General features: G+C 48.6%; 1 protein-coding gene across 1 annotated transcript in view; it reads left to right on the top strand.

The window, feature by feature from the left end:
* LOC138299020 (uncharacterized) overlaps positions 1–26,568 on the top strand; it is a 335,289-nt gene that overhangs the window by 231,531 nt on the left and 77,190 nt on the right. Inside the window, exons 16-19 of the mRNA XM_069236923.1 lie at positions 2,473–2,512; positions 16,914–17,033; positions 19,546–19,665; positions 20,159–20,318. Of these exons, the coding sequence (XP_069093024.1) occupies positions 2,473–2,512; positions 16,914–17,033; positions 19,546–19,665; positions 20,159–20,318 (440 nt within the window). The remainder of the gene's footprint in view (positions 1–2,472; positions 2,513–16,913; positions 17,034–19,545; positions 19,666–20,158; positions 20,319–26,568) is intronic.

Raw genomic sequence — 26,568 nt, 5'->3', positions numbered from 1 at the left:
GCAAGGGAGGAAGGGGGAGATGGAGGGCACTTGATCTGCTGGAGGCCTTGTGGCCCATGGAGGGAGAGGCACTGACAGACGGATGGTGGAAGTCACCCCTAGCCTCTCTGATGGACACCAAGGAGGCAGGGATGGCAGAGAGGGGCACCTGACCTGCTGGAGGCCTTGTGGCCCATAGAGGGAGCGGCACTGGTAGACGTATGGCGGCCCAATGAGGGAGAGGCACTGGCAGACAGATGGTGGAAGTCACTCTTAGCCTGTCTTCACCTGGACACCAAGGAGGCAGGGATGGCAAAGAGAGGCACCTGACCTGCTGAAGGCCTTGTGGCCCATGGAGGGAGAGGCACTGGCAGACAGATGGTAGCCCATGGAGGGAGAGGCACTGGCAGTCGGATGGTGGAAGTCACTCTTAGCCTGTCTTCACCTGGACACCAAGGAGGCAGGGATGGCAGAGAGGGGCACCTGACCTGCTGGAGGCCTTGTGACCCATGGAGGGAGAGGCACTGGCAGACAGATGGTGGCCCATGGAGGGAGAGGCACTGGCAGACGGATGGTGGAAGTCACTCTTAGCCTGTCTTCACATGGAAACCAAGGAGGCAGGGATGGCAGAGAGGGGCACCTGAGCTGCTGGAGGCCTTGTGGCCCATGGAGGGAGAGGCACTGGCAGACAGATGGTGGCCCATGGAGGGAGAGGCACTGGCAGACGGATGGTGGAAGTCACTCTTAGTCTGTCTTCACCTGGACACCAAGGAGGCAGGGATGGCAGAGGGGGGCACCTGACCTGCTGGAGGCCTTGTGGCCCATGGAGGGAGAGGCACTGGCAGACAGATGGTGGCCCATGGAGGGAGAGGCACTGGCAGTCGGATGGTGGAAGTCACTCTTAGCCTGTCTTCACCTGGACACCCAGGAGGCAGGGATGGCAGAGAGGGGCACCTGACCTGCTGGAGGCCTTGTGGCCCATGGAGGGAGAGGCACTGGCAGACAGATGGTGGCCCATGGAGGGAGAGGCACTGGCAGACGGATGGTGGAAGTCACTCTTAGCCTGTCTTCACCTGGAAACCAAGGAGGCAGGGATGGCAGAGAGGGGCACCTGAGCTGCTGGAGGCCTTGTGGCCCATGGAGGGAGAGGCACTGGCAGACAGATGGTGGCCCATGGAGGGAGAGGCACTGGCAGACGGATGGTGGAAGTCACTCTTAGTCTGTCTTCACCTGGACACCAAGGAGGCAGGGATGGCAGAGGGGGGCACCTGACATGCCGGAGGCCTTGTGGCCCATGGAGGGAGCTGCACTGGCAGACGGATGGCGGCTCAAGGAGGGGGAGGCACTGGCAGACAGATAGTGGAAGTCACTCTCAGCCTGTCTTCACCTGGACACCAAGGAGGCAGGGATGGCAGAGGGGGGCACCTGACCTGCTGGAGGCCTTGTGGCCCATGGAGGGAGAGGCACTGGCAGACGGATGGTGGAAGTCACTCTTAGCCTGTCTTAACCTGGACACCAAGGAGGCAGGGATGGCAGAGGGGGGCACCTGACCTGCTGGAGGCCTTGTGGCCCATGGAGGGAGAGGCACTGGCAGACAGATGGTGGAAGTCACTCTTAGCCTGTCTTCACCTGGACACCAAGGAGGCAGGGATGGCAGAGGGGGGCACCTGATATGCTATATGCCCGTGGGGTTGGGGTGGGTACAGGTGCTGGCAGACAGATGGTGCATCAGTTACTAGGGCAGCCTTTGAGGAGGAGTCCACACGTGCTCCGTGCTCACCTCAGGGCTCTATTTGACTTGTCCTGAGTTTCAACCAAGGCCGGCAGTCTGATCTTCTCAGGCCACACTTCAGCCACTGGTGTCAGCCACAGATGGGCGATGTAGTGCACGGGCACATGGTAATGGATGTAGGTAGGGGTAGGGAGAAAAGTGGGTAATGGAGGTGGCAGGGCAGGAAGAGGCTTGACTAGAGCATTTAATATATGGTGTAGAGAGTCAAGGAAGTGGTGCGGGTGGAAGGGAGTGGGGTGCTGGGAGAAGTCATGAGAGTGCAGATAAACGAGAGAAGGGAGGGGGCAGTGCAGGCAGGTAAGGGATGATGGACCTGGATAGATGATGCTCTGAATGTCCCTGTGGCATGCAGGGCTGAAGGAGAGAATGGTAAAGGCAATGACAGCATAGAAGGGGCTAAGTTGGGGAAGCAGACTGAGTAGGGCAGAGCAGCGGAGGGATTCATGAGCAATCAGGACACAATACATATGAGTGGTAAAGATGTCTCCCCTTTCTCAGGTCTGATACCAGATCTTAAATCTACCCCCTGGGAAGCGGTGGCATCACCAGATCTTGTCATGCCTAGTGCTCTGACCCATGTTAACATTCAATGCCTGACTCCCTTAGACCAGGTGCCCTGAGACCCGCATCCTTCAGAGACAATACCTGCCCCTGGTACTGAACCCCCTGATCTGATATGTGGCATCTGCTTTCTCTTTCAGGGAGACCAGAAGACCAACTGGCGGGCCCTTAATCAGCAAAGTAAGTACAAGTTTGTGTTTTTACAAGATCCACATTGAACGATGCCTAGTAACAAGCTATGGCTCGTTCCTACAACCAGAGAGTGTGATTGCTGATGAAACTCCTTAGCGTGATCAATGTACTGATGCCAGTCAGTGCTGTTGGTACCGCATCTTCAAATCGGGGTCTGGTTTTGGTTTGTGTTGAACTGATGCGTTTGCCGGTCGGAGTGAAACTGGACAAAATAAATCGCATTAACAAAATGAGTTGAAGTTTACTATCCCCCATTGTCTCGGCCAATGAGCCACACACATCTCCTAAAGTATACGTTACTAGGCAAACCACTTGGATTTGTAACACCTGCTATGGGTCCTTACAAGAATTAATTAAAAAAAAATCCTCAGTGATGCTGAATACAGTGGATCTGAATTGTTAATAAACACCTTAGCAGAGTGGTTCAGGTCTGTGCAGTGAGTAAATCTGTCACGTTACAAACATTTAAACCTGTTCCACAGGCCCAGTCCACGCCCGGGTAAGGTCAGTGCCTGACTGTGGGTGTTCACGCATGTAGGAAAGTACTCTCCTTTTTGGCATGGTTACCCCCATTTTCAGCCTGTTGTCAGTGTGTTTGACTATTTACTGGGATCCTGCTGACCAGGACCTCAGTATTTTTGCTCTCTCCTCTAAATTGTACTTTTTTCTTCCCACAATTGGCATACTGGTCCCGCCATGTAAGTCCCTAGTATATGGTACCTGGGTACCCAGGGCATTGGGGCTCTAGGGGATCCCTATGAGCTGCAGCAGTTATTCTGCCACCCATAGGGAGCCCATGCAAAGGGTTCTGCAGGCCTGCCATTGCAGCCTTCCTGAAACGGGTGTGTGCACCCGTTTTCACTACGGGCCACTACACCAGGTCTCCGTAAGCCACCCCTATGGTAGGCCCTCTCAGCCAAGAGGGCAGGGTGCAGGTACCTGTGTGTGAGGGCACCCCTGCACTAGCAGAGGTGCCCCCACCAACTCCAGATCCATTTCCTGGACTTTGTGAGTGTGGGGATGCCATTTTACGCGTGTACGGGACATAGGTGTAGGAAATTCTGTTCATTAGGTAATGTTTTGATGCAATGTGGAATGGAGGGGAATAAAAGTTCCAGAGGTTGGCAGTTGTTCTGCTGTCAGTCAGCTGGAGGTCATTGTTGTTGGACTCAATATAGAAGATTTAACTCACTTGCCAGCGTGAGTTACTACATATATTGGTGACAACTAGCCTGGCAGGGGACGGAAATTGGTGACTTCCAGCTGGAAAGGACTAATTTGCTTAATACTACAGACTGACAGTAAGTGACTTACTTGAAAGCATTATTAAACAAGCATTTGCAATGCAACGGGTCTCACATTTCTCCGTGTTAGAGGTATTAGCAGTTGTAAACTCCCAACCGGACTTTTCTCGCCTCATTAAATGGAAAAAAAGAACGCGATTATGCTGCTACAGTTCACTCGTAGTGAAACATATCGGCAAAAGTGCAATTATCTACGTAACCGGCAAAAGTGCAATTAACTATGTAACAGGGTCGATGTCATGCAAAGCGCTCGACTTCTGCCAAGCGAGATCGCGCTGCAAAAAAAGAAGTCCACAAACCGGACGGAAAACAATGAGCCTCGTATGTTTTCAGTACTTGGTCGCTGCCCCTGAGGAGGGCTAAGCACTGGAAAAGACATGACGTATGCATGCCTTCCACTAATGAAAGCAAGCAACTTTTAAAAGGCAAGCCCACGCACCAATGAAAGACACTGACGTGACATGGATGGGGCTCCGAGCCCTTTTCTAACTAATACAGCGTCTCGCAAGCGATACGCATGCGCAAGCGCATGCTAGCGCAGGCTCGACCCTAAAAAGGAGCGGCACGTTTAAATATTTCGGAGAAGTGTCACAGCTGAATGAAGGATTTGTCACGGCTGAATGAAGGATTTGCGATGTGAATGTGCGAGTTCGAGTAAATATTTTAAATATTATTTTCATTGCCTCGTTCCCTCGTTAAACGTCGAGAGAACGACGTGTGATGGGCTGAAAGGACAACATGTGCTGAATTGGCAGAACGATGTGTGCTGGGCAGAGCACGTGCTGATAGAGTTGGATTCCAGTTGTGTGCACACAAACAAATCCGAGCTGAAGTGTGCCTCACGGTACACGTGCACAACGAGTAATGTGTCAAAATTACGTGATATTACAACGGAAATATGTTACTGAATGGTCTTACTGAAGTGAAGTCCGAGTTAAGAGTCCACATTGCCTTTACACATGTAGCTGGTAACGTGTGAGAAGTATTGTTTTCCTCACAACGCGAAGGGACGATTAAAGGAAGGAGTGCAGGAGGAAGATAGAGGAAAGACCGTGAAGTGAAAATAGAAGAAGGACTGCAGGACCAAGGATAGAGGAAGAACTGCAGGACTGTAATAAGGACAGAGGAAGGACTGCAAGACTGTAATAATTATAAAATAGTCATTAGACGCAAATAAACAAAGAGGAAGTTTATTTAAGTTTATTATTTTAAATTATTTTAGTTTGTTGTATTAATTAATTATTTTAGCTAGTTGTTGTAGAATTATTTTTCGGGATGGCTGAACAAAGCATTATGGCTCGGCCCACCTTCTTACCTACACCTGGAGAACCCACTATTCTTTGGAAAAGGTAGAAGAATATGTTTTTTACATATATTCTGGCAATGGTGGAGACAAATGTGGTCCGATACAGAAACAAGCAATTCTCTTACATCATTTAGGGCCAGAAGGAAGAAGGATTTATGATGACCTTTCAGAAATATCATTGGGAATTGGAGATGCTCAAGCTGCAATTGTGTCGAAAATTTCCTTAATAATGCTGGATAAACGTTTCACTGCTAAAGTGAGTATAGTTTTTGAAAGACATACATTTGTTCACGTGTTCAGAGAGCGGATGAAGACATTATGACATATTGACCATAAAGGGTAGCTGTTTCTTGCCAGTTCCAGGACTTGACTGACAGTCTGATCAGAGATCAGATTGTACGCTGTACAAACAATAAACGGGTGAAAGAACATTTGTTGGCAAAGGACTTAAACTTGGATGATACAGTCCAAATTGCAAGAAGTATGGAAGATGCTGCAATATGGATTAAGGAAATGGATGATGGTAAAAAAGAGGTTAAAGAAGTGAAAGATAATTCAGTACATGAAGTGAAAGGTGCAGATAGAAGAAACAAGTAAAAATGGGTGAAATCGATAATGGTACAAAATCTGGCATGGCCAGTACTGAAGGGTACACGGCAACTATAGGGCTAGGGAACGAAAGGAAGAACATAATTTGTTTTAGGTGTGGATGCCCAGGGCATATTAGCTCCAGCACTAGATGCAGAGCTAGGAATGTCATTTGTAGGAGTTGTGGTAAAAGAGAGCATTTGGCTAAAGTGTGCAGAACATGAGGGAGAATACAAGGAGTCAGGACAGTAGATTATGTATTTGAAATTATAGTAGTATTATCTGTAAATCAAATTGACGAATCTGTACAAGACGTAGGTGGTGGGCAAGTTGGACAGCGAGATAGTGTAAATGTGAAAATGGAAAGCAAATGTGTTAGAGAAACCACATGGTGATGTGACTTTTGATGGAAAGAACGTACAAGTTTTGGTTGACTCGGGTAGTTTGTTCACACTCATTGGTCGGAATACTTATGAGGAGCAATTTAAAAGAAATGTTAAGGATCTCCAGGTATCTGACATGAAGGCGGTTGGATATAGTGGCAAGAAAAATGAAATTTTGGGAATGAAGTGGATGAATATTGCTCTTGGTAATAGTTTAGTCCAGGATAGAGTGTACATAATGGAGGAAAGGTCAGATCTTCTTGGGTGGCGCCATCAGAAGGATATGAACATAGTTTTGGATCCTAATGCCAAAGAACCTGTTATGTCAATAGAATTGGTAAATGGACTGGACAAGGAATGTAATGATGGTGAGAAGGTAGTGCTTGAGTACCCCCAGGTTGTATCAGAAAAATTGGGATTATTGAAGGGTTTTACTCATAGAATAATTTTGAAAGAAAGAGCTGTGCCTGTGGTGCATAAAGTAAGGTCCATAACTCATTTGATGAGGGAACCATTAAAGAAAGAATTGGATAGGTTAAAGACAGAGGGGATTATAGAACCCATAGAGTCTTCTGAATGGCTGTCTCCCGTGGTGGTTGCCCCAAAGGATGGAGGGAAAATTTGTTTATGCATAGATTTACGAGAACTGAACAAGAACATTTGGTTGGCAGACCGCAGTTACCCAGTATATCTGAAATGTTGAGTGTGATGGGAGGAGGAAAGTGGTTCAGTGTTCTTGACATGTCGACTGCATACCATCAAGTAAATCTACATAAGGAATCAGGACCTTTGATATCATTTGTCACACCTTTAGGTGCAGTCAGATATCGAAGGATGCCTTTCGGTCTTGCCTCTGCCTCAGCTGTTTTCCAAAGAATGATGCAAAATATTTTCCATGGTATGAAAACTGTTCTATGTTTTCAAGATGACATTTTGGTAGTAGATAATTCAGGAAGTGAATATGATGATGTGCTGAAAGAGGTATTATCAAGGATTGAGAAATGTGGTTCAACCATAAAGAGAGAAAAATCCTAATTAAAAAAGAGAAGAGTTGATTATTAAGGCCATGAAATTTCAAAAGAAGGAATCAAACCGAAGAAAAGTATTATCAAAGCCATACCGGAAGTTCCTAGACCACAAAGTAAGGAACAGTTAAAATCTTTTTTTGGGGCTTGCTGAGTATTGTTCTAAATTTATATGCAATTTTGCTGAAAAGGTAGAAACTATGCGTTTGTTATTGAAGGAAAAAAAAGTATTTGAATGGGGAGATGAGTGTGAGAAGGCATATGAAGACATCAAACAATCTTTTATTGAGTCACCATCATTGTGTCATTTTAATGTAAACAACAAAACTATAGTCACCACTGATGCTAGTAATGTTGGCTTAGGAGCTGAGCCGTACTTTCACAGAGAGTAGATGGACCGGAAAGAATCATTGGATTTGCGTCCAGAAGGTTGCAGGGTGCAAAGCAATTGTATTCCACCATTGAAAAAGAAGCATTAGCCTGTTGTTGGGTGGTGAACGATTTCAAATATTTCTTGTGGGTTTTACTTTTTATCATTCGGACTGACCTTAAACCACTTATTCACATATTTAAGTGTGGAAAAGGATTGGAAGGTGGTGTGACACCAAGAATTACTAGATGGTTAATATCTGTAATGGATTTTAGCTTTGTTGTGGATTGTGTTAAAGGAAAGAAAAATGTGGTTGCAGATTATTTATACCAGATGCCAGTGGATGAGAGCCTGCATATTGACAGGGAAGAAGAGTTGAGTGGTACAGTGAGTGTTTGTGATGTAGGAGAATTTACCTTCACAGAGGATGATTGGAAACAAGCTGTAATGGAAGATGAATTGTATGCTAAATTAAAGCGCCTTATAAATGGGGGGTGGAATCAGGGAGTAGAACTGGGTGAAGGAATGCAATCTTATAGTGTAGTCAAGGATGAATGAAGTATTTGTAGTTTCAAGGTATTAAGATGTAATCGTATAGTGCCACCAGGTAAATTGAGAACTAGATTGATTGAAATCAGTCAGGAAGGACATCCAGGTAGAAGCAAAACCAAAAGTTGATTACAGCAATTTTTTTTGGTGGCCGAGAATGGATAAAGAAGTGGAAGAGGAAGTGAAAGATTGCATAGCGTGTAGCAATAGTGACAAGCGTAAATTGAGAATAGAACCGCCATTATGTTGTAGAAAATTTCTAGAAAAACCATGGGAACATTTAGCAATGGATTTTATTGGCCCGGTGGAGGAGCTGGGAAGGCGGAATCGGTTTTTGGTTGTTGTTGTTTATTACTATAGTAAGTGGTTTGTTATGAAAAGCATGGAACATGAAATACAGAAAATGTGGTAAAAGTTCTAGGGAAAGTGTTAATGGGGGAAGGGATTCCCAAAATAATCACCACAGATAATGGAGTACAATTTGTTTCTTCAAGGATGGTGGAATCTTTAAGACATATGGGCATTAGACATTAGCGGGTGGCAGTCTTTAGACCACAAGCGAATGGTTTAGTGCAGTCGTTCTCAACCTTTTGACTTCTGTGGACCTCCACAATATCATTACTGGAACCCGGGGACCCCCACTGAATCATTATTGGAATCTGGGGACCCCCCAAAGAGTCATTACTGAAAGCTGAGGACGTAATCTGTAAATGGTATTTTCTTTTCTAAGCAGTTGCGGACCACCTGAGGAGGCTTCACGGAGACCCAGGGGTCTCCAGACCATAGGATGGGAAACCATTAGTTTAGTGGAAAGAGTGAACCGTATGATAATGTAAAATATTCACCTGTCAATAGCTAATGGTTTATCCTGGAAGGATGAGTTAGACAAAATGATGTGGGCACATAGAATTACTCCGCATTCCACTACTGGAGATTCACCATTCATTGCTCTGAAAGGGAGAGAACCTGCTACTAAAGAGTCTCCAGTGTGGTTACAGGACAAGAAACAGGTGTGGGTTGATAGAAATGCTATGGAAAAAAGTGATAGAGAAACAGGAGAGGAGCAAACAAGATTACGATAAAAGAGGTGAAGGTTATACATTGGCGATGTGGAGATTGGGTGGTGACAAAGAAATTTTGTCTACTGAGAAAGGGGGAGAGCAAATACTCTCAACCTCGTCAAATAATAAAAGTAAAGAAAAATGTGGTTGTGTTGGAAGATGGAAAGGAATGGTGTTTTGGGTGTTTGAGTAAGGTTTGGGTGTGGGTCTACTGAATAAGAAAAGGAGAGATTCTGTTGTGTTTTATGATGAATGTAATGTATAAATGTTTGAGAAAAGTTTAAATGCTAAATTTGTTTGGGGAGGATACTAGGAATGTTCTATTCATTAGGTAGTGTTGTGATGTAATGTGGAATGGTGGGGAATGAAAGTTCCAGAGGTTGGCAGTTCTGCTGTCAGCCAGCTGGAGGTCACTGTTGTTGGACTCAATAAAGAAGATTTAACTCACTTGCCAGTGTGAGTTACTACAATAGGTCACTACCTATGTCCAGCTACATAATGGTAACTCCGAACCTGTGCCTGTTTGGTATCAAACATGTCAGAATCATCCATCAATACTGTTGCAAGTACTGAAAGTATGATTCCATGCACTCTGGGGGCCCCTTAGAGGATCCCCAGCATTGCTTCCACCAGGGTTTTATTGGCATCCACGCTGCTGCCACCCCTCAGACAGGTTTCTGCCCTCCTGCTGCTTGATCTGATTAAGCCCAGGAAGGCAGAACTAATGATTTCCTTTGGGAGAGGGAGGTAACACCCTCTCCCTTTGAAAATAGGTGTGACTGGCGTGGTAGGGGTAGCCCACCCACGCCACTGGTTTGCTTTGTAGGGCACATTTGGTGCCCTCCATGCATAAACTAGTCCACACCGGTTCACGGACCCCCAGTCCCTCGTCCGGCGTGAAACTGGACAAAGGAAAGCTGAGTGACTACTCCCCTGTCCATCACCACCCCAGGGGTGGTGTCCAGGGCACCTCCAGAGGGTCCCTTGGTTCTCCCATCTTGTTTCCAAGGTTGGCAGGGAACTCTGGGAGCATCTGAGTGGCCAGGCAGGTGACATCAGAGCCCCCGCCTGATAGGTGCTTACCTGGTTAGGTGACCAATCCTCCTTTCAGGGCTATTTAGGGTCTGTCTCTTGGGTAGGTCCTCAGATTCGACTTACAAGATTCCAGCAGAACTCTGCAACCTCTGCTTTGACTTCTGGCTCTGGAACTGCGATTGAAACCTCCAGGACTCAACAAACTGCCTCCAAGAAGAAAGGACTCTTCAGCAACATTGTTTCCAGGGCTTCTTCCAGCTTTGCAACAATTTCCTCGCAGTGCATCCTCAGAAGACTGCAACTCTTCAGCCTGCACAAGAAGAAGATGGAATCTCCCTTGGAGTGAAGGAGTCAGTCCCCTGCAACCACAGGCACCAACAGCAAATGACGACTGGCTGCGTGGATCTCCCCTCGTATTGAGCTGTGTTGATCCTGCATCACAGGTGGTGGTCCGGAGTAGTCCTCTTGGTCCTCTCTGCCAGCTGTCCAACTTTGGTGGAGGTAAGTCCTTGCCTTCCCACGCTGGACAGTACCCCCATGCACAGCATCTCTTGCAGCTGCCAAAGCTTGTTTGCATCTCCTCCAAGGGATCTTCAGGCAACATACAGCTGTAGCCCCCAGCACTCCTTCCTGCAAATCCCAGCCTCCTGCGTGGTTCTCCAGTGGCGTGAGATCCTGTTTTGAAGTACTGTGTGGGCCTCTTCTGCGACTCCTGTGTCTCTGTCCTGTGGGACTCCTGTGGGTGCTGCCTCTGCTCCTGTGGACTCTCTGCGACGCAGAGGGTCCCCTCTGGCTCCCCCTCCTGGGTTGTGTCCTACTGGGCCTTGCTGGTCCCTGGCAGCACCACTTTTCCACTAACAGCGAGTTTGCCTTTGCCAAGGCTTGTTGGTGGAATTTCTGTACTAACACCTGTCTGCAACCTCCTTCCAGCATGGGACAGCATCTGCATCCATCCGGAACTCTGCTCCGGCTGCAGTGCTGACCTGTTCTTCATCACCGTCAACCAACTCCTGCAACTACAGTTGGGTGGGTAGTAGCTCCTACTCCTCCTGGACTGCACTGTGACTCTTGGGCTTGGTCCCCTCTCTCCACAGGTCTTCTTTCTTCAGGAATCCACCACTGGTTTTCTTGCAGTCTTGTCTGGGTGTCCTGTTTTTCTTCTTTTCCTCCTTTTGTGTGGTTTGGGGAAAATCCAGTGATTTACTGCTGCATTCCTGGTCACTGGGGGTACTGTGTTACTTACCTCTGTGGTTTTCTAGTACTACCAGCTCCCCCCTACATTTTACTTACCTACCTGGGGATACCGTATTCACATTCCATTTTTTTAGTATATGGTTTGTGCTCCCCCAAGGGTCACTATTGGTTTTTGCTATTTGCACTGTTTTGTAACCTTTTCTATGCCTATTTCTGATTACTAGTGTATATATTTAGTGTATTACTTATCTCCTAATGGTGGGTTACCCTTCTTGTATTTTGTGGTGATTTGTTCCCAAAATAAAGTACCTTTATTTTTGTACAACTGAGTGTTTTCTTTCATGTGTGTACGTGTTGTGTGACTATAGTGGTATTGCATGAGCTTTGCATGTCTCCTAGATAAGCCTTGGTTGCTCATCCACAGCTGCCTGGCTTCTAGACACTACCTGCACTTCACTAATAGGGGATACCTGGACCTGGTTTATGGTGTAAGTACCTCGGGTACCCCCCACACACCAGGCCAGCTTCCTACACCGCAGACCACGCCTGACCTCTCCCTTAGACACAAGACTCGTGCAGGCCTGATGTGTTGGGTATCATCCTGGCTGTGGGTTTCCTGAAGACATAGGAAATGAGATAGCTGACGGCTGAGTTTTCAGGAGGGCGTGCGTGTACATTGTTTCACCTGTAATACCCACGCAGGTGTGTAAGTACATCAGTGACACATCTCTTCTGCCGTGCACCTGAACCAGCCCCATTGCTGGAACAAAACTTTATGAAAGAGCCTGTATCGTGAAACCAGCGGAAACGATCGGCGACCGTGATGGTTTATTTTTAGAAATGGCCTGACAAGTTTCAGTGATGTATGTAAAGTCACTGGGTAAATTAGGAATAAACAAGGGTGTGCTCTGGTCGACTCTGACAAAGGTATAGACAGCATGCACGGTGAGCCAGGAAGCTCGGTTAAAGGCTCCGCCTTTGTAAGTAGCCTGCTTCTGTCTGTCATCAAGGACAATGGATGTAAAGGACTTCTGCACTTGTCTGCCAGTTTTGGGCTACGTCATATGATGCCTTCTGTCCTACCCAAAACATCGCTGTCCTTGTTAGTGACAGAGGTTGACTTTTCGTGGTAGCGGCTGCACATGTGCTGGGTGAGATGACCTATCCCAGCCCCATCAAACAGTTGTGTCCTGTGCTGGTCCTAAGCTGCCCACTTGAAAAGTGTTTGCTTTTGATGAATTGTATAATAACGTTCCGACTCCCAGGAGTACCGGTAACTTGCTAGCGTTGAACTGGTTTGTAAAGTGCTCATATTCAGCCTGTGCCTCACCTACCTGCACTGAGCTAGTTCATAAAGTGCTCATATTCAGCCTGTGCCTCGCCTGCCTGCGCTGAGCAGATTCATAAAGTGCTCATATTCAGCCTGTGCCTCACCTGCCTGTCCTGTGCTAGTTCATAAAGTGCTCATATTCAGCCTGTGCCTCACCTGCCTGCATTGATCTGTTTCATAGAGTGCTCATATTCAGCCCGTGCATCGCCTGCCTGTCCTGAGCTGGTTCATAAAGTGCTCATATTCAGCCTGTGCCTCGCCTGCCTGCGCTGAGCTGGTTCTGCAAGTGCTCATATGCAGCCTGTGCCTCGCCTGCCTGTCGTCCTGAGCTGGTTCATAAAGTACTCATATTCAGGCTGTGCATCGCCTTCCTGCGCTGAGCTGGTTCATAAACTGCTCATATTCAGCCTGTGCCTCACCTGCCTGTCCTGAGCACGTTCATAAAGTGCTCATATTCAGTCTGTGCCTCACCTGCCTGTCCTGAGCTGGTGCAATAGTGCTCATATTCAGCCTGTGCCCTGCCTGCCTTTACTGAGCAGGTTCATAAAGTGCTCATATTCAGCCTGTGCTTCGCCTGCCTGTGCTGAGCTGGTTCATAAAGTGCTCCTATTCAGCCTGTGCCTCGCCTGCCTGTCCTGAGTTGGTTCATAAAGTGCTCATATTCAGCCTGTGCCTCACCTGCCTGCGTTGCAATGGCTCATAAAGTGCTCATATTCAGCCTGTGCCTCACCTGCCTGCGATGAGCTGGTTCATAAATTGCTCATATTCAGCCTGTGCATTGCCTTCCTGCGCTGAGCAGGTTCATAACGTGCTCATATTCAGTATGTGTCTCGCATGCCTGCGCTGAGCACGTTCATAAAGTGCTCATATTCAGCCTGTGCCTCGCCTGCCTGTCCTGAGCTGGTTCATAAAGTGCTGATATTCAGCCTGTGCTTCGCCTTCCTGCGCTGAGCTGGTTCATAAACTGCCTATATTCAGAGTGTGCCTCGCCTGCCTGCGCTGAGCAGGTTCATAAAGTACTCATATTTAGCCTGTGCCTCACCTGCCTGCACTGAGCTGGTTCAGCAAGTGCTGATATTCAAACTGTGCTTCACCTGCCTGTCCTGAGCTGGTTCTTAAAGTGCTTCTATTCAGCCTGTGCTTCGCCTTCCTGCGCTGAGCTGGTTCATAAACTGCCTATATTCAGAGTGTGCCTCGCCTGCCTGCGCTGAGCAGGTTCATAAAGTACTCATATTTAGCCTGTGCCTCACCTGCCTATCCTGAGCAGGTTCCTAAAGTACTCATATTCAGCCTGTGCTTCACCTGCCTGTCCTGAGCACATTCATAAAGTGCTCATATTCAGCCTGTGCCTCGTCTGGCTGCATTGAGCAGGTTCATAAAGTGCTGATATTCAGCCTGTGCTTTGCCTGTCTGCATTGAGAAGATTCATAAAGTGCTCATATTCTGCCTGTGCCTCACCTGCTTGTCCTGAGTTGGTTCATAAAGTGCTCATATTCAGCCTGTTCCTCGCCTGCCTGTGTTGCGATGGCTCATAAAGAGCTCATATTCAGCCTGTGCCTCGCCTGCCTGCGCTGAGCTCGTTCATAAAGTGCTCATATTCAGCCTGTGATGAGCTGCTTCAAAAGGTGCTCATATTCAGCCTGTGCCTCGCCTGGCTGCATAGAGCAGGTTCATAAAGTGCTCATATTCAGCCTGTGCTTTGCCTGCCTGCATTGAGCAGGTTCATAAAGTGCTCATATTCAGCCTGTGCCTCGCCTGCCTGCACTGAGCTGGTTCAAAAGGTGCTCATATTCAGCCTGTGCCTTGCCTGCCTGTGTTGATCTGGTTAAAAAAATGCCCACATTCAGCATGTGCCTCGTCTGCCTGTGCTGAGCTGGTTCATAAAGTGCTCATATTCAGCCAGTGCCTCGCCTGCCTGCGCTGAGATGGTTCATAAAGTGCTCATATTCAGCCTGTACTTCGCCTGGCTGCATTGAGTAGGTTCATAAAGTGCTCATATTCAGCCTGTACTACGCCTGGCTGCATTAAGAAGGTTCATTAAATGCTCATATTCAGCCTGTGCCACGCCTGCTTGTCCTGAGTTAGTTCATAAAGTGCTCATATTCAGACTGTGCATCGCCTGCCTGTGCTGAGCTGATTCATATAGTGCTCATATTCAGCCTGTGCCTCGCCTGCCTGCGTTGCGATGGTTCATAAAGGGCTCATATTCAGCCTGTGCCTCGCCTGCCTGCACTGAGCTCGTTCATAAAGTGCCCATATTCAGCCCGTGCCGCACCTGCCTGTGCTGAGCTGGGTCATAAAGTGCTCACATTCAGCCTGTGCCTCACCTGCCTGCATTGATCTGGTTCATAAAGTGCTCATATTCAGCCTGTGCCTCGCCTGCCTGTCCTGAGCTGGTTCATAAAGTGCTCACATTCAGCCTGTGCCTCACCTGCCTGCATTGATCTGGTTCATAAAGTGCTCATATTCAGCCTGTGCCTCAGCTGCCTGCATTGATCTGGTTCATAAAGTGCTCATATTCAGCCTGTGCCTCGCCTGCCTGTGCTGAGCTGGTTTATAAAGTGCTCACATTGAGCTTGTGCCTCGCCTGCCTGTCCTGAGCTGGTTCATAAAGTGCTCACATTCAGCCTGTGCCTCACCTGCCTGCATTGATCTGGATCATAAAGTGCTCATATTCAGCCTGTGCCTCACCTGCCTGCGCTGAGCTGGTTCTGCAAGTGCTCATATGCAGCCTGTGCCTCGCCTGCCTGTCCTGAGCTGGTTCATAAAGTGTTCATATTCAGCCTGTGCCTTGCCTGCCTGTCCTGAGCTTGTTTATATTCAGCCTGTGGCTCGCCTGGCTGTCTAGAGCTGGGTCATAAAGTGCTCATATTCAGCATGTGCATCATCTGTCTGCATTGAGCAGGTTCATAAAGTGCTCATATTCAGCCTGTGCCTCGCCTGCCTGTCCAGAGCAAGTTCATAAAGTGCTCATATTCAGCCTATGCCTCGCCTGCCTGTCCAGAGCAAGTTCATAAAGTGCTCATATTCAGCCTGTGCCTCACCTGCCTGTCCTAAGCTGGTTTATAAAGTGCTCATATTCAACCTATGCCTCGCCTGCCTGTCCTGAGCTGGTTCGTAAAGTGCTCACATTCAGCCTGTGCCCCACCTTTCTGTCCTGAGCTGGTTCATAAAGTGTTCATGTTCAGCCTGTGCCTCGCCTGTCTGTCCAAAGGCGGTTCGTAAAGTGCTCATATTCAGCCTGTGCCTCATCTGCCTGCATTGAGCAGGTTCATAAAGTGCTGATATTCAGCCTGTGCTTCGCCTGCCTGTCCTGAGCTGGTTCATAAAGTGTTCATATTCAGCCTGCGCCTCACCTGCCTGTCCTGAGCTGGTTCGTAAAGTGCTCATATTCACCCTGTGCCTTGCCTGCCTGCTTGCGCTGAGATGGTTCAAAAAGTGCTAATATTTAGCCTGTGCCTCGCCTGCCTGCACTGAGCGAATTTCAGGTTGTTCTTGCTTCTGTTCTGCACCTACGCTGGTTTGCAGTCTGGCCCCTTACCCGCTTGCATTGCTCTCTGCAGAGCCCATTTATTGGTGTCTTGCTGAATATCGCCTGATGTGAACTGTGTGAACCTGTTCTCATTTCTCCAGTACTGCTTACACAGGTACTGAATCCAGCCTGGGGACACAACCACTGCCAGTAAACCTACGTTACATGAACTTCACGCTTGTGCACTTGTCCCAGTCTGCAGCAAGGATGCACAGGGTACGAAGCCTGAAACATCTGGGTGGGCTCCAGGGTTCCAGGTTGTAGTTGACACATCTTGTTGACTGATCTTGTGTGCTCCATATTCTGATACAGATCACCTGATAGGTGCCTGCGTAGCACTTCATGATTGAGCATGGGAGGGGGCAGCAGTAGGTGTGCCACATGGGTTCACCTTCATGCTTGTCACGTGTACAGTCACTCACACCACCTGTGACCAGCATGAAAGGGTAGGGCCTCCCTTCAGAAGTTCAGAATAAGGGTACAGCTGACGACGTGCTTGCACCAATTCAAAGCCTAGTTGGAATATCACAATTTCTGTTTAAAACACGTGTCCAAAAATAAGGTAACCCTCTTTGTTATTGCGTCAGTGTATTAAATCCCCTCTTTGTGTGCTCAGCAGCTTCCAAATGGCGTAAACTTCGCCAGACGTGAACATGCTTCCATCTTATGCTGATTCCAGCTTGTGTTTATACAAATACATTTCACATTTCAGAGAAAGATGAGCGGAAAAAATGGAAAGAGCTGAAGTTGCTGAAAAAGCTAGAGAAGCAAAGAGCCCTGGAGGAGGTGGGAAAGAAAAGCAACGCAGAAGCAGAGACGAAGGCAGCCCAAGGTAACCATCATCATCTTAAGTACATGAAAGATTGTTTACAGCTGTCGCAGTAAGTGTCAGAGTCCTGAGGCCATAGCATGCAGAGGATTCAACAACATGACAGAACAGATAACTCTCCCAACCCAGTAATTCCCCACACATTACATCATCATCACATTAAGGCTGTTTTTACGCTGGTTTAGGCACAAGATTGTATAAACATGGAGATATTTATTTCTTTGCATCAGCTCCTTATTGAAGTTGTATAATTATTTATCCTAGATGGGGCTGTCTGCATGTGGGATTTTTTGAGTTGAAGCAGGCTTCCTGTTCATGTGTCTGGTCCTCTGTCCTACTGTCAGAGCCTGGTCATTGCTCTCCCACCTTACTGCAACAGCCTGGTTCCTGTTTCTCTGCCGCACTGCTGGAGTCTGGTCCAGGTTCCTGTGCCTGACTGCAGGGGCCTGGTCCCTCTGCCTGACTGCAGGAGCCTGGTCCCTCTGCCTGACTGCAGGAGCCTGGTCCCTCTGCCTGACTGCAGGAGCCTGGTCCCTCTGCCTGACTGCAGGAGCGTAGGGCCATATGTACCAACAAAGGTTCCCATAGACACAGAATGGGTAAAACCCTTTACTACATCTGGCCTCTAGTCCCTCTGCCTGACTGAAGGCGCCTGGTCCCTCTGCCTGACTGAAGGCGCCTGGTCCCTCTGCCTGACTGCAGGATCCTGGTCCCTCTGCCTGACTGCAGGATCCTGGTCCCTCTGCCTGACTGCAGGATCCTGGTCCCTCTGCCTGACTGCAGGATCCTGGTCCCTCTGCCTGACTGCAGGATCCTGGTTCCTCTGCCTGACTGCAGGATCCTGGTCCCTCTGCCTGACTGCTGGAGCCTGGTCCCTCTGCCTGACTGCTGGAGCCTGGTCCCTCTGCCTGACTGCTGGAGCCTGGTCCCTCTGCCTGACTGCAAGATCCTGGTTCCTCTGCCTGACTGCAGGAGCCTGGTCCTGGTTCCGCTGCCTGACTGCAGGAGCCTGGTTCCTCAGCCTGACTGCAAGAGCCTGTTCTCTGTTCCTCTGCCTGACTGCAGGAGCCTAGTCTTGGTTCCTCTACCTGGCTGATGAAGCCTGGTTCATCTGCCTGACTGCAGGAGACTGTTACTGGTTCCTCTGCCAGACTGCATTTGCCTGGTCTGGGTTCCTCTGCCTGACTGCTGGAGCCTCATCCTGGTCCCTCTGCCTGACTGCAGAAGCCTGGTCCCTCTGCCTTGACTGCAAGATCCTGGTTCCTCTGCCTGACTGCTGGAGCCTGGTTCCTCTGCCTGACTGCAGGAACCTGGTCCTGGTTCTGCTTCCTGACTGAAGGAGCCTGTTCCTGGTTCCTCTGCCTGACTGCAACAGACTGGTTGTGGTTCCACTGACTGATTGCAGGAGCCAGGTCCTGGTTCTGCTGCCTGACTGAAGGAGCCTGGTCCTGGTTCCTCTCCCTTACTGCAAGAGACTTGTTCTTGTTCCTCTGCCTGACTGAAGGAGCCTGGTCCTGGGTCTTCTGCCTGACTGCAAGAGACTGGTTCTTGATCCTCTGCCTGACTGCAGGAGCTTTGTCCTGATTCCACTGCCTGACTGAAGGAGCCGGGTCCTGATTCTGCTGCCTGACTGCAAGAGACTGGGTCCTGTTCCTCTGCCTGACTGCAGGAGCCTGGTGCTGTTGCCTGACTGTAGGAGACTGGTATCTTAGTTCTTCTGTTTGATTGCAAGAGACTATTTTTGTGCCTCAGCCTGACTGCAAGAGCCTGGTCCTGGTTCTCCTTCTTTAATGTCAACCCAGAAATCTAATTCTTTTCCTCTTCCAATTCATCCCCTTTCCCTTCTTTCTCTGAACCTTTGTATTTCCCCCACTTCCTGCTTTCTTTGGCCTCTGTCTGGTTCTTGGTGGCTGACCTTGCCTCCCCCTGCCTTCTAGGGGGCTGATCCAGTCTCCCCATGGTTTCTTTGGGCTGACCCGAGCCCCTGCTTTCCTGGGCCTATACCCAATACCATGCTTTCTTGAGCAGAAACCTGATCTACTGACTTCCTTGGGGGAGACCCCACCTCCCTTCCCTCTTGTAGGTGCTACTGTGTCCCCTTCTGTATTGCGGATCTCCACTCTATCTTGCGTCCCTCCCCTCTATCTTGCGTCCCTCCCCTCTTACATTCCGCCCCCTCTTGCACGCTTATGCTCTTGTCTGTTGTGCTCTCTAGCATGCTGTTCTTTCTGTCGCATGATGTCTCTTGCACTCTTATGCTTTTCCTTCTTGCATGCACCTGTCTCGCTTCTTGCATTCCTTGCTTAGGCCCCTTCCTTTCTGACTTCCTCTTGCTCACTCTGTGCTTTCTTTTTTGCACATGCTCCTCTTCCCCCCACCCCCACCATGCTTTCCTCTTTCGCTCGCTTCCATGTGTAAAGTTGAATTCTGGTAAGCTTGCCGTGTTCATGAATTGATCAAGTACTGAACATTATTTTTTTAGTTTTTTTTACTTAACTTTTTATGTTATTCCCAGAAAATGAGCAACAAAAAAAATGGAAGAAGGCGAAATTACTAAAAGACCAGACAAAGCAAAAAGGTCAAGAGGAGTCTGGGAAAAATAACAGAATTCAAGAAGAGACCAGCGGAGCGAAAGGTAACTTGCCTGAGTGAGCATTTTTGGTCATGTGCAGGAGGTGGAAGCACACTTCAGTGTCCGATAAACTGGTACTGGAGGACAGTGAATGTTTGTTATTTCCCAAACACCCCATCGATTGCGGACTGCATGCATGTCACGAGAGATTACCTTTGCTCTGCGATGGTCAATCGTTGACTTCACATGCTTTACCTTCACTCTTGCTCACACCCTCAACTTCCTATCTTGTCTGCTATGTTTGCCTCATTCATACCACTTAAGTGTGTCCTTTACTACAAATATTGGACGTCTTTGTCTCAAAGCTATGTCTTTCAGCTTGCTTTTCAGTCAGCATTTTCTATTTTGCAGTCTCCTTTTCTGCTGGCAAGCCACAGACCTCAACAATACGTCCAAACGCTTTCTCTCTGAGATGTCTTGTTTCCAGCTGTGTCTCTCTGGTAGCTCTGAAAGAGGTTTGGGGCAGATAGTTGATGTTTTCTGTCTTCCTTTCCAGGCTGTCTGTACACACTCAGCATTGCCTTGCCAGGCTCTATTTTGGATAACGCTCAGTCTCCCGAGCTACGGTCATACCTTGCTGGACAAATCGCCCGTGCCTGCACCGTCTTTTCTGTGGACGAGATTGTGGTGTTTGATGAGCTTCAAGAAAACACTAAGTAAGGAGAATAAGCGATTGTATGACCCCGGTCTTGTTGCGTGTGTTTTTGCTGCAAGTGATTTTGCGTCTCAGTTCTTAATGCATACCTTGTGACAGTCCTTTGCACGCCTTTAAGCTTTGCCTTCTGTCTGGTTCTTGTACTCGAGACTGCTGGATTTGGGGCGGCAGCACCTCTGCGATGCAGGCGACTGAGTCACGCCCACACCAGCTGTCGGCCCAACCCTCCCAACTCTCAAGTAGCACCTCACCAAAACCCAAACAGTAGAGGTGATTTGTGGCAGCCTTGCATGGAACTCTGAAGAACCCTCAGGGAAAATCGTGGTGAAAAGAGCCTTACCCATTTCTCTCCAAATACAAAACTCTTATACACAGAGAGGCAAGAAAAGAGATGCAGGACAGCTTTCAATACACTTAGTGAAAACACTGCAATCTATCAAACAATGCATGAACTGCAATGATTAGGATAATAAGGAATAGCAAAATCAGGATTGTGAAAATTAGAAATGTAAATATAAACAACCCCAACATATTGTCATTGTAGGAAAGTAGCCTCTTTCTAGCTTGGTTACCCCCACTTTTTGCCTGTTTGTCAGTGTGTTTGACTGTGTTTACTGGGATCCTGCTAACCAGGACCCAAGTAACTGCTCGCTCCTCTATATTTGGTTGCTGGTAACTTCTTATCCCCACAGTTGGCATACGGGTGCCCCCATGTATGTCCCTAGTATATGGTACCTAGGTACCCAAGGCAATGGTGTTCCAGGGGATACCTTTAGGCTGCAGCAGTTATTCTGCCACCCATAGGGAGCCCATGCAAAGGGTTCTGCAGGCCTGCCATTGCAGCCGGCGTGAAACGGGTGCATGCACCCGTTTTCACTAGAGGTCACTGCACCAGGTCACTGTAAGTCACCCCTATGGTAGGCACTCTCACCCCAGAGGGCAGGGTGCAGGTACCTGTGTGTGAGGGCACCCCCGCACTAGCAGAGGTGCCCCCACGAACCCCAGCCCCATTTTACTGGACTTTGTGAGTGCGGAGATGCCATTTTATATATGTACTGATCATAGGTCACTACCTAGGTCCAGCTACATAATGGTAACTCCGAACATGGGAATGTTTGGTATCAAACATATCGGAATCATACCCCAGTACTTTTGCAAGTATTAAAAGTATGATTCCATGTGCTCTGGGGGCTCCTTAGAGGACCCACAGCATTGCTACCACCAGTCTTACAGAGTTTCCCGGGCAGCCCAGCTGCTGCCACCCCTCAGACAGATTTCTGCCCTCCTGTTGCTTGAGAAGCTCAAGCCCAGGAAGGCAGAACAAAGGATTTCCTTTCGGAGAAAGGTGTTACACCCTCTCCTTTTGGAAATAAATGTTACAGGCTTTAGGGGTAGCTTTCCCAAGCCAGTGGCATTGCTTTGAGGGGCACATTTGGTGCCCTTCTTGCATAAACCCGTCTACACCGGTTCAGGGAACCCCAGTCCCTGCTCTGGTGCAAAACTGGACAATGGAAAGCGGAGTGACCACTTCCCTGTCCATCACCACCCCAGGAGTGGTGCTCAGAGCCCCTCCAGAGGGTCCCTGTGTTCTGCCATCTTGATTCCAAGGTTGTCTGGGAACTCTGGGAGCATCTGAGTGGCCAGGCCAGGCAGGTGACGTCAGAGGCACCCTCTGATAGGTAGTTACATGGTTAGGTGACCAAGCCTCCTCTTTTGGGCTATATAGGGTCTTCCTCTGGGGTGGGTACTTGGATTTGGCTTGCAAGATTCCAGCAGGACTCCTCTGCAACCTCTGCTTTGACTTCTGGCCTTCGTAACCGCAACTGGACCCTCCAGGAACCTACAAGCTACAGAACCACAAGTACGACTCTTCTGCAACATTGCATCCAGACTTCCTGTTAGCTTTGCAACGTTTCCCCGGCTGTGCATCCTAAGAAGACTGCAACTCTTCAGCCTGCACAAGAAGAAGGAATCTCCTTTGGGGTGGTCTTGGGGAAATCCAATGTTTTACTCCTTCATTCCTGGTCGCTGGGGGTACCTCATTACTTACTTGTGTGGTTTCCTAGTACTCCCAGAACCCATCTACACGATTTACTTACCTAGGTGGTGGCCCTGTGTTCACATTCCACTTTCTTAGTATATGGTTTGGGCTCCCCCGAGGGCTACTATTGCATATTGCTATTTTACTTTGTTTTCTCATCTTTTTATGCCTCTGTTTATTAGTGTGTCCCTATTGAAGGATTGCCTGTCTAGTATTTTCTGATACTGTGTTCCAAAAATAAAGTACCATTTATTTTTGTTCAAACAAGTGTTTTCTTTCTTGTGTGTAAGCCTTGGCTGCTTATCCACAACTTACTCTAGAACGCCCTGGCTTCTAGACACTACCTACACTTCACTGAGAGGGGATACCTGGACCTGGTGTAAGGTGTAAGTGCCATAGGTTCCCGGCACACATCGGCCTGCTTCCTACATTGGGGGGATAAGCACTTGCAATTGCCTTACCCCTCTTTCACTTGGTGCTTTCTGCAAGAAAGACCACTTACTAGTTAGGTTTACACTTATACCTGGTAACAGGGATAGTCTCTTAAAGTTTGGGTAAGAAAGAGGTCTGGCATAGACTCTGCTCCAAACTTCTCTAGAAAGAGACTAGAACTTAGAGAGGTTAGACACAGCCTACACCACTCTAACATGGCTCAAGTCCCTAGCACATCTCAGAATATGGATTCTCTCTATGAGGAACTTACATTCCAGGAACTGAGGAAAGTGTGCAAAAGTAGGAACCGGAAGACATGGAGGAATCCTAATAACTCTGGTAGCCAGGAGAAGGAAGAGTCTACCTCCCTCCCCCCAGTGTTAGAAAGAGAGGATCTGAACACTGAGGAGGGTCACTCAGAGTAACACAGAGTCTCTAGTAAACCCCCTAGTGTAGCTGGGAGCACTACCGGTAGTGCCAAGGGTGGCCATGTCAGTAGGCCCACCTTTGTTCTCAGGGGACTAGTGCAGAGGGTTACCAAACCGAGGGACAGATCCTCATCCTGCCACTCTCATGTCACCTTTGTATGGGCGGGGACAAACTGCTCAACACCAGATGACTCCTTAGATAGGGAGCTTAGGAAACTAAGGCTGGGGAGGCCAAGCTGAGGCTGCAGCAGCAGCAGCTAGCCCTAGACAGGGAGGCCCTGGGTGTGGAGAGTGAAAGGCATGGATTGGGGTTAGAACCCCATGGTGGCAGCAATAACATTGGTTTCAGGGAACCTAGGGTCAGGGAGGACTCTTTTGATTCCAGACATCTTAGTAAGGTTGTTCCCCAATACAAGGTGGGGGATGACATCCAGAAGTGGTTTGCTGCTCTGGAGAGGGCCTGTGAAGTTCAGAGGGTCCCACAGAGACAGTAGGCTGCTATTCCTTGGCTCACCTTCTCTGGCCAGGGTAGGGATAGGCTTCTTACTGTTAAGAGAGGAGGATGCTGATAACTACACAGTTTTAAAGTCTGCTCTTTTAGGCTTGTACGATCTGAGTTTGAGAGAGCATTAACAACTGTGTGTCTGATGTGTTGCACCAGTACTTGGTAGACTCAGATCTGACCTCTCCCCAAGAATTGGGAAAAAGGCAGCCATGGGTCAGAACAAGGGTGGGCAGAAAAGCTCCCACTGGGGGTTACAAGGACAAGAAAAAGGAAGCAGGTAAATCTCAGGACAAAGGTGGGGACAAACCTAAAGAGTCATCATCAGGCCCACAAAATTCCTCTGGGAGTGGGTCCAAATCCTCTTCCTCTTCCCACAACAAAAAGCCTTAGTGCTTTATCTGTATGAATAAGGGCCATAGGCCAGGAGACAGCGCCTAAGAAAAGCACCAAACCACACACCACTACAGTCCCCACCTCTACCACAAGTGGCCCTAGTAACAACAGTAGTGGTGGGTCAGGCAGCAGTAGCAATTCCAAGGGTGTAAGCTGGAAGTGTGGTGGGGGATGGCTTAGTTAGGGAAACTACTGATGCTGTTTTAGTCTCAGATGGGGGCATTGATTTTGCCACCCTTGCTGCCTGACCCCTTAATATGGGTAAGTACAGGCAGCTGCCCTTGATAAATGGTGTTCAGGCAGAGGCCTACAGGGATACAGGTGCCAGTGTCACTATGGTGACTGAAAAACTGGTGTCTCCTGAGCAACACCTACATGGTCAGTAGTACCAAGTGACTGACGCCCACAACAACACTGTAAGCCACCCCATGGCAGTTGTTGATTTCAGCTGGGGTGGGGGGAGGGGTTTACCGGCCCAAAGAAAGTAGTAGTGTCCACAGACTTACCTGTAGAGTATCTCTTGGGGAATGACTTGGAGACTTCAGCTTGGGCTGAAGTGGAGTTGGAGGCCCATGCAGCAATGCTGGGCATCCCAGGGTATATTTTTGCTTTGACCAGGGCTCAGGCCAAGAAGCAAAAAGTAAAAGGAATTTTGGAGTCTGGAACAATTGCCCAAGAGGCTCCCAAAGCCAAGAGTAGGAAAGGCAAAACGTTACCCTCTACCCTACCCTCCAGTGAGGATCCCACCTCAGGAGGGGGAATCCACTCCCTTGGTAGAACCTACACCTGAAGAGTTGAAAGCTGAAACAGCTGAACTTGAAGGTGCAGGGGGGGCTGCCAGGGAGGAGTTCAGTAGGGCACAGCACACTTGTCCCACACTGGAAGGGTTATGACAGCAAGCTGTCCTTCAGGAGACAGGGGATGTCAGAGGCACCCAAAAGATGTGCTGGGAAGACAATCTCCTATACTCAGAAGCAAGGGAATCCAAACCTAGTGCCACCAGGAGGTTGGTAGTACCTCTGCAGTATAGAGAGTTTTTGTTGAAACTGGCACATGACATACCCCTGGCAGGTCACTTGGGGCAAAGCAAAACTTAGGACAGACTGGTTCCACACTTTCACTGACACCACATGTCTGAAGATACAAAGGAGTTTTATCGCTCCTGTGTCACCTGTCAAGCCAGTGGCAAAACAGGTGGCACCCCAAAGTCCCCCCCCCCTAATTCCACTACTAGTGGTTGGGGTTTCCTTTGAGAGGGTTGGAGTAGATAGTGTTGGCCCCTAGACCCTCCCACTCCCTCTGGAAACAGATTAATACTGGTGATGGTGGACCATGCCACCAGGTATCCAGAGACCATACTTCTAAGGCCCACTACAGTTCCTGCAGTGGAAAAAGCCCTCCTAGGAATCTTCTCTAGGGTGGGCTTCCCAAAAGAAGGGGTATCAGACAGGGGTACAGACTTCATGTCTGCATACCTCAAAGCCATGTGGAAGGAATGTGGTGTTACTTACAAGTTCACCACCCCCAAACCAATTGTTTGGTTGAGAGGTTTAATAAAACTCTCAAAGGTATGATTATGGGACTCCGAAAAACTCAAAAGATGGGATGTCTTATTACCATGCCTCCTGTTTGCCTACATTGAGGTTCCTCAGAAGGGAGTGGGCTACAGCTCCTTTGAGCTTTTGTTTGGTCACCCTATTAGGGGTCCACCTGCACTTGTAAGGGAAGGATAGGAGCAACCTCTCAAGCCCCTTAAGCAAGACATTGTGGATTATGTACTCATAACTGTCTCAGATCCAGGATGGCTGAGTACATGGAAAAGGCCACTAAAAACCTTCAGGATAGCCAAGAACTGCAAAAGCAGTGGCATGATGAGAAGGCTGTCCTAACTGTGTAGTAGCCAGGACAGAAAGTGTGGGTCCTGGAGCCTGTGTCTCCCAGGGCACTCCAAGACAAATGGAGTGGTCCCCACACTTTAGTGGAGAAAAAGGGTGAAGTTGCCTACTCGGTGGACCTTGGCACTCCTAGAAGTCCCCCTCAGGGTGCTTCATGTGAACTGCCTTAAGCCCTACTATGACAGGGCTGATCTGACCCTACTCATCGCAACTGATGAGGGACAGGAAGAAGAGAGTGACCCTCTCCCTGACCTTTTCTCCACCACTGCAGCTGATGGCTCAGTGGATGGAGTAATCCTAGCAGACTAACTTTCTGCTTCTCAGAAGGAGGACTGCAGGAACCTCCTAGGCCAGTTCTCTGAACTGTTTTCTCTGACGCCTTGCCAGACTACATGGTGTGAACACACCATTGACACAGGGGACAGTTTGCCTGTTAAAAGTAACATTTACAGGCAACCTGTGCATGTTTGATTGCATCACAGCTGAAGGCAAAAGATACTTGATCTAGGAGTGATTGAGCACTCTGACAGCCCCTAGGCTAGCCCAGTGGTGCTGAT

This window comes from Pleurodeles waltl, chromosome 6 (genome assembly GCF_031143425.1).
Source record: "Pleurodeles waltl isolate 20211129_DDA chromosome 6, aPleWal1.hap1.20221129, whole genome shotgun sequence".
Classification (NCBI taxonomy): Eukaryota; Metazoa; Chordata; class Amphibia; order Caudata; family Salamandridae; genus Pleurodeles; species Pleurodeles waltl.
The sequence above is the reverse complement of the archived record's forward strand: the minus strand, read 5'-3'. Positions and strand labels throughout refer to the sequence as shown.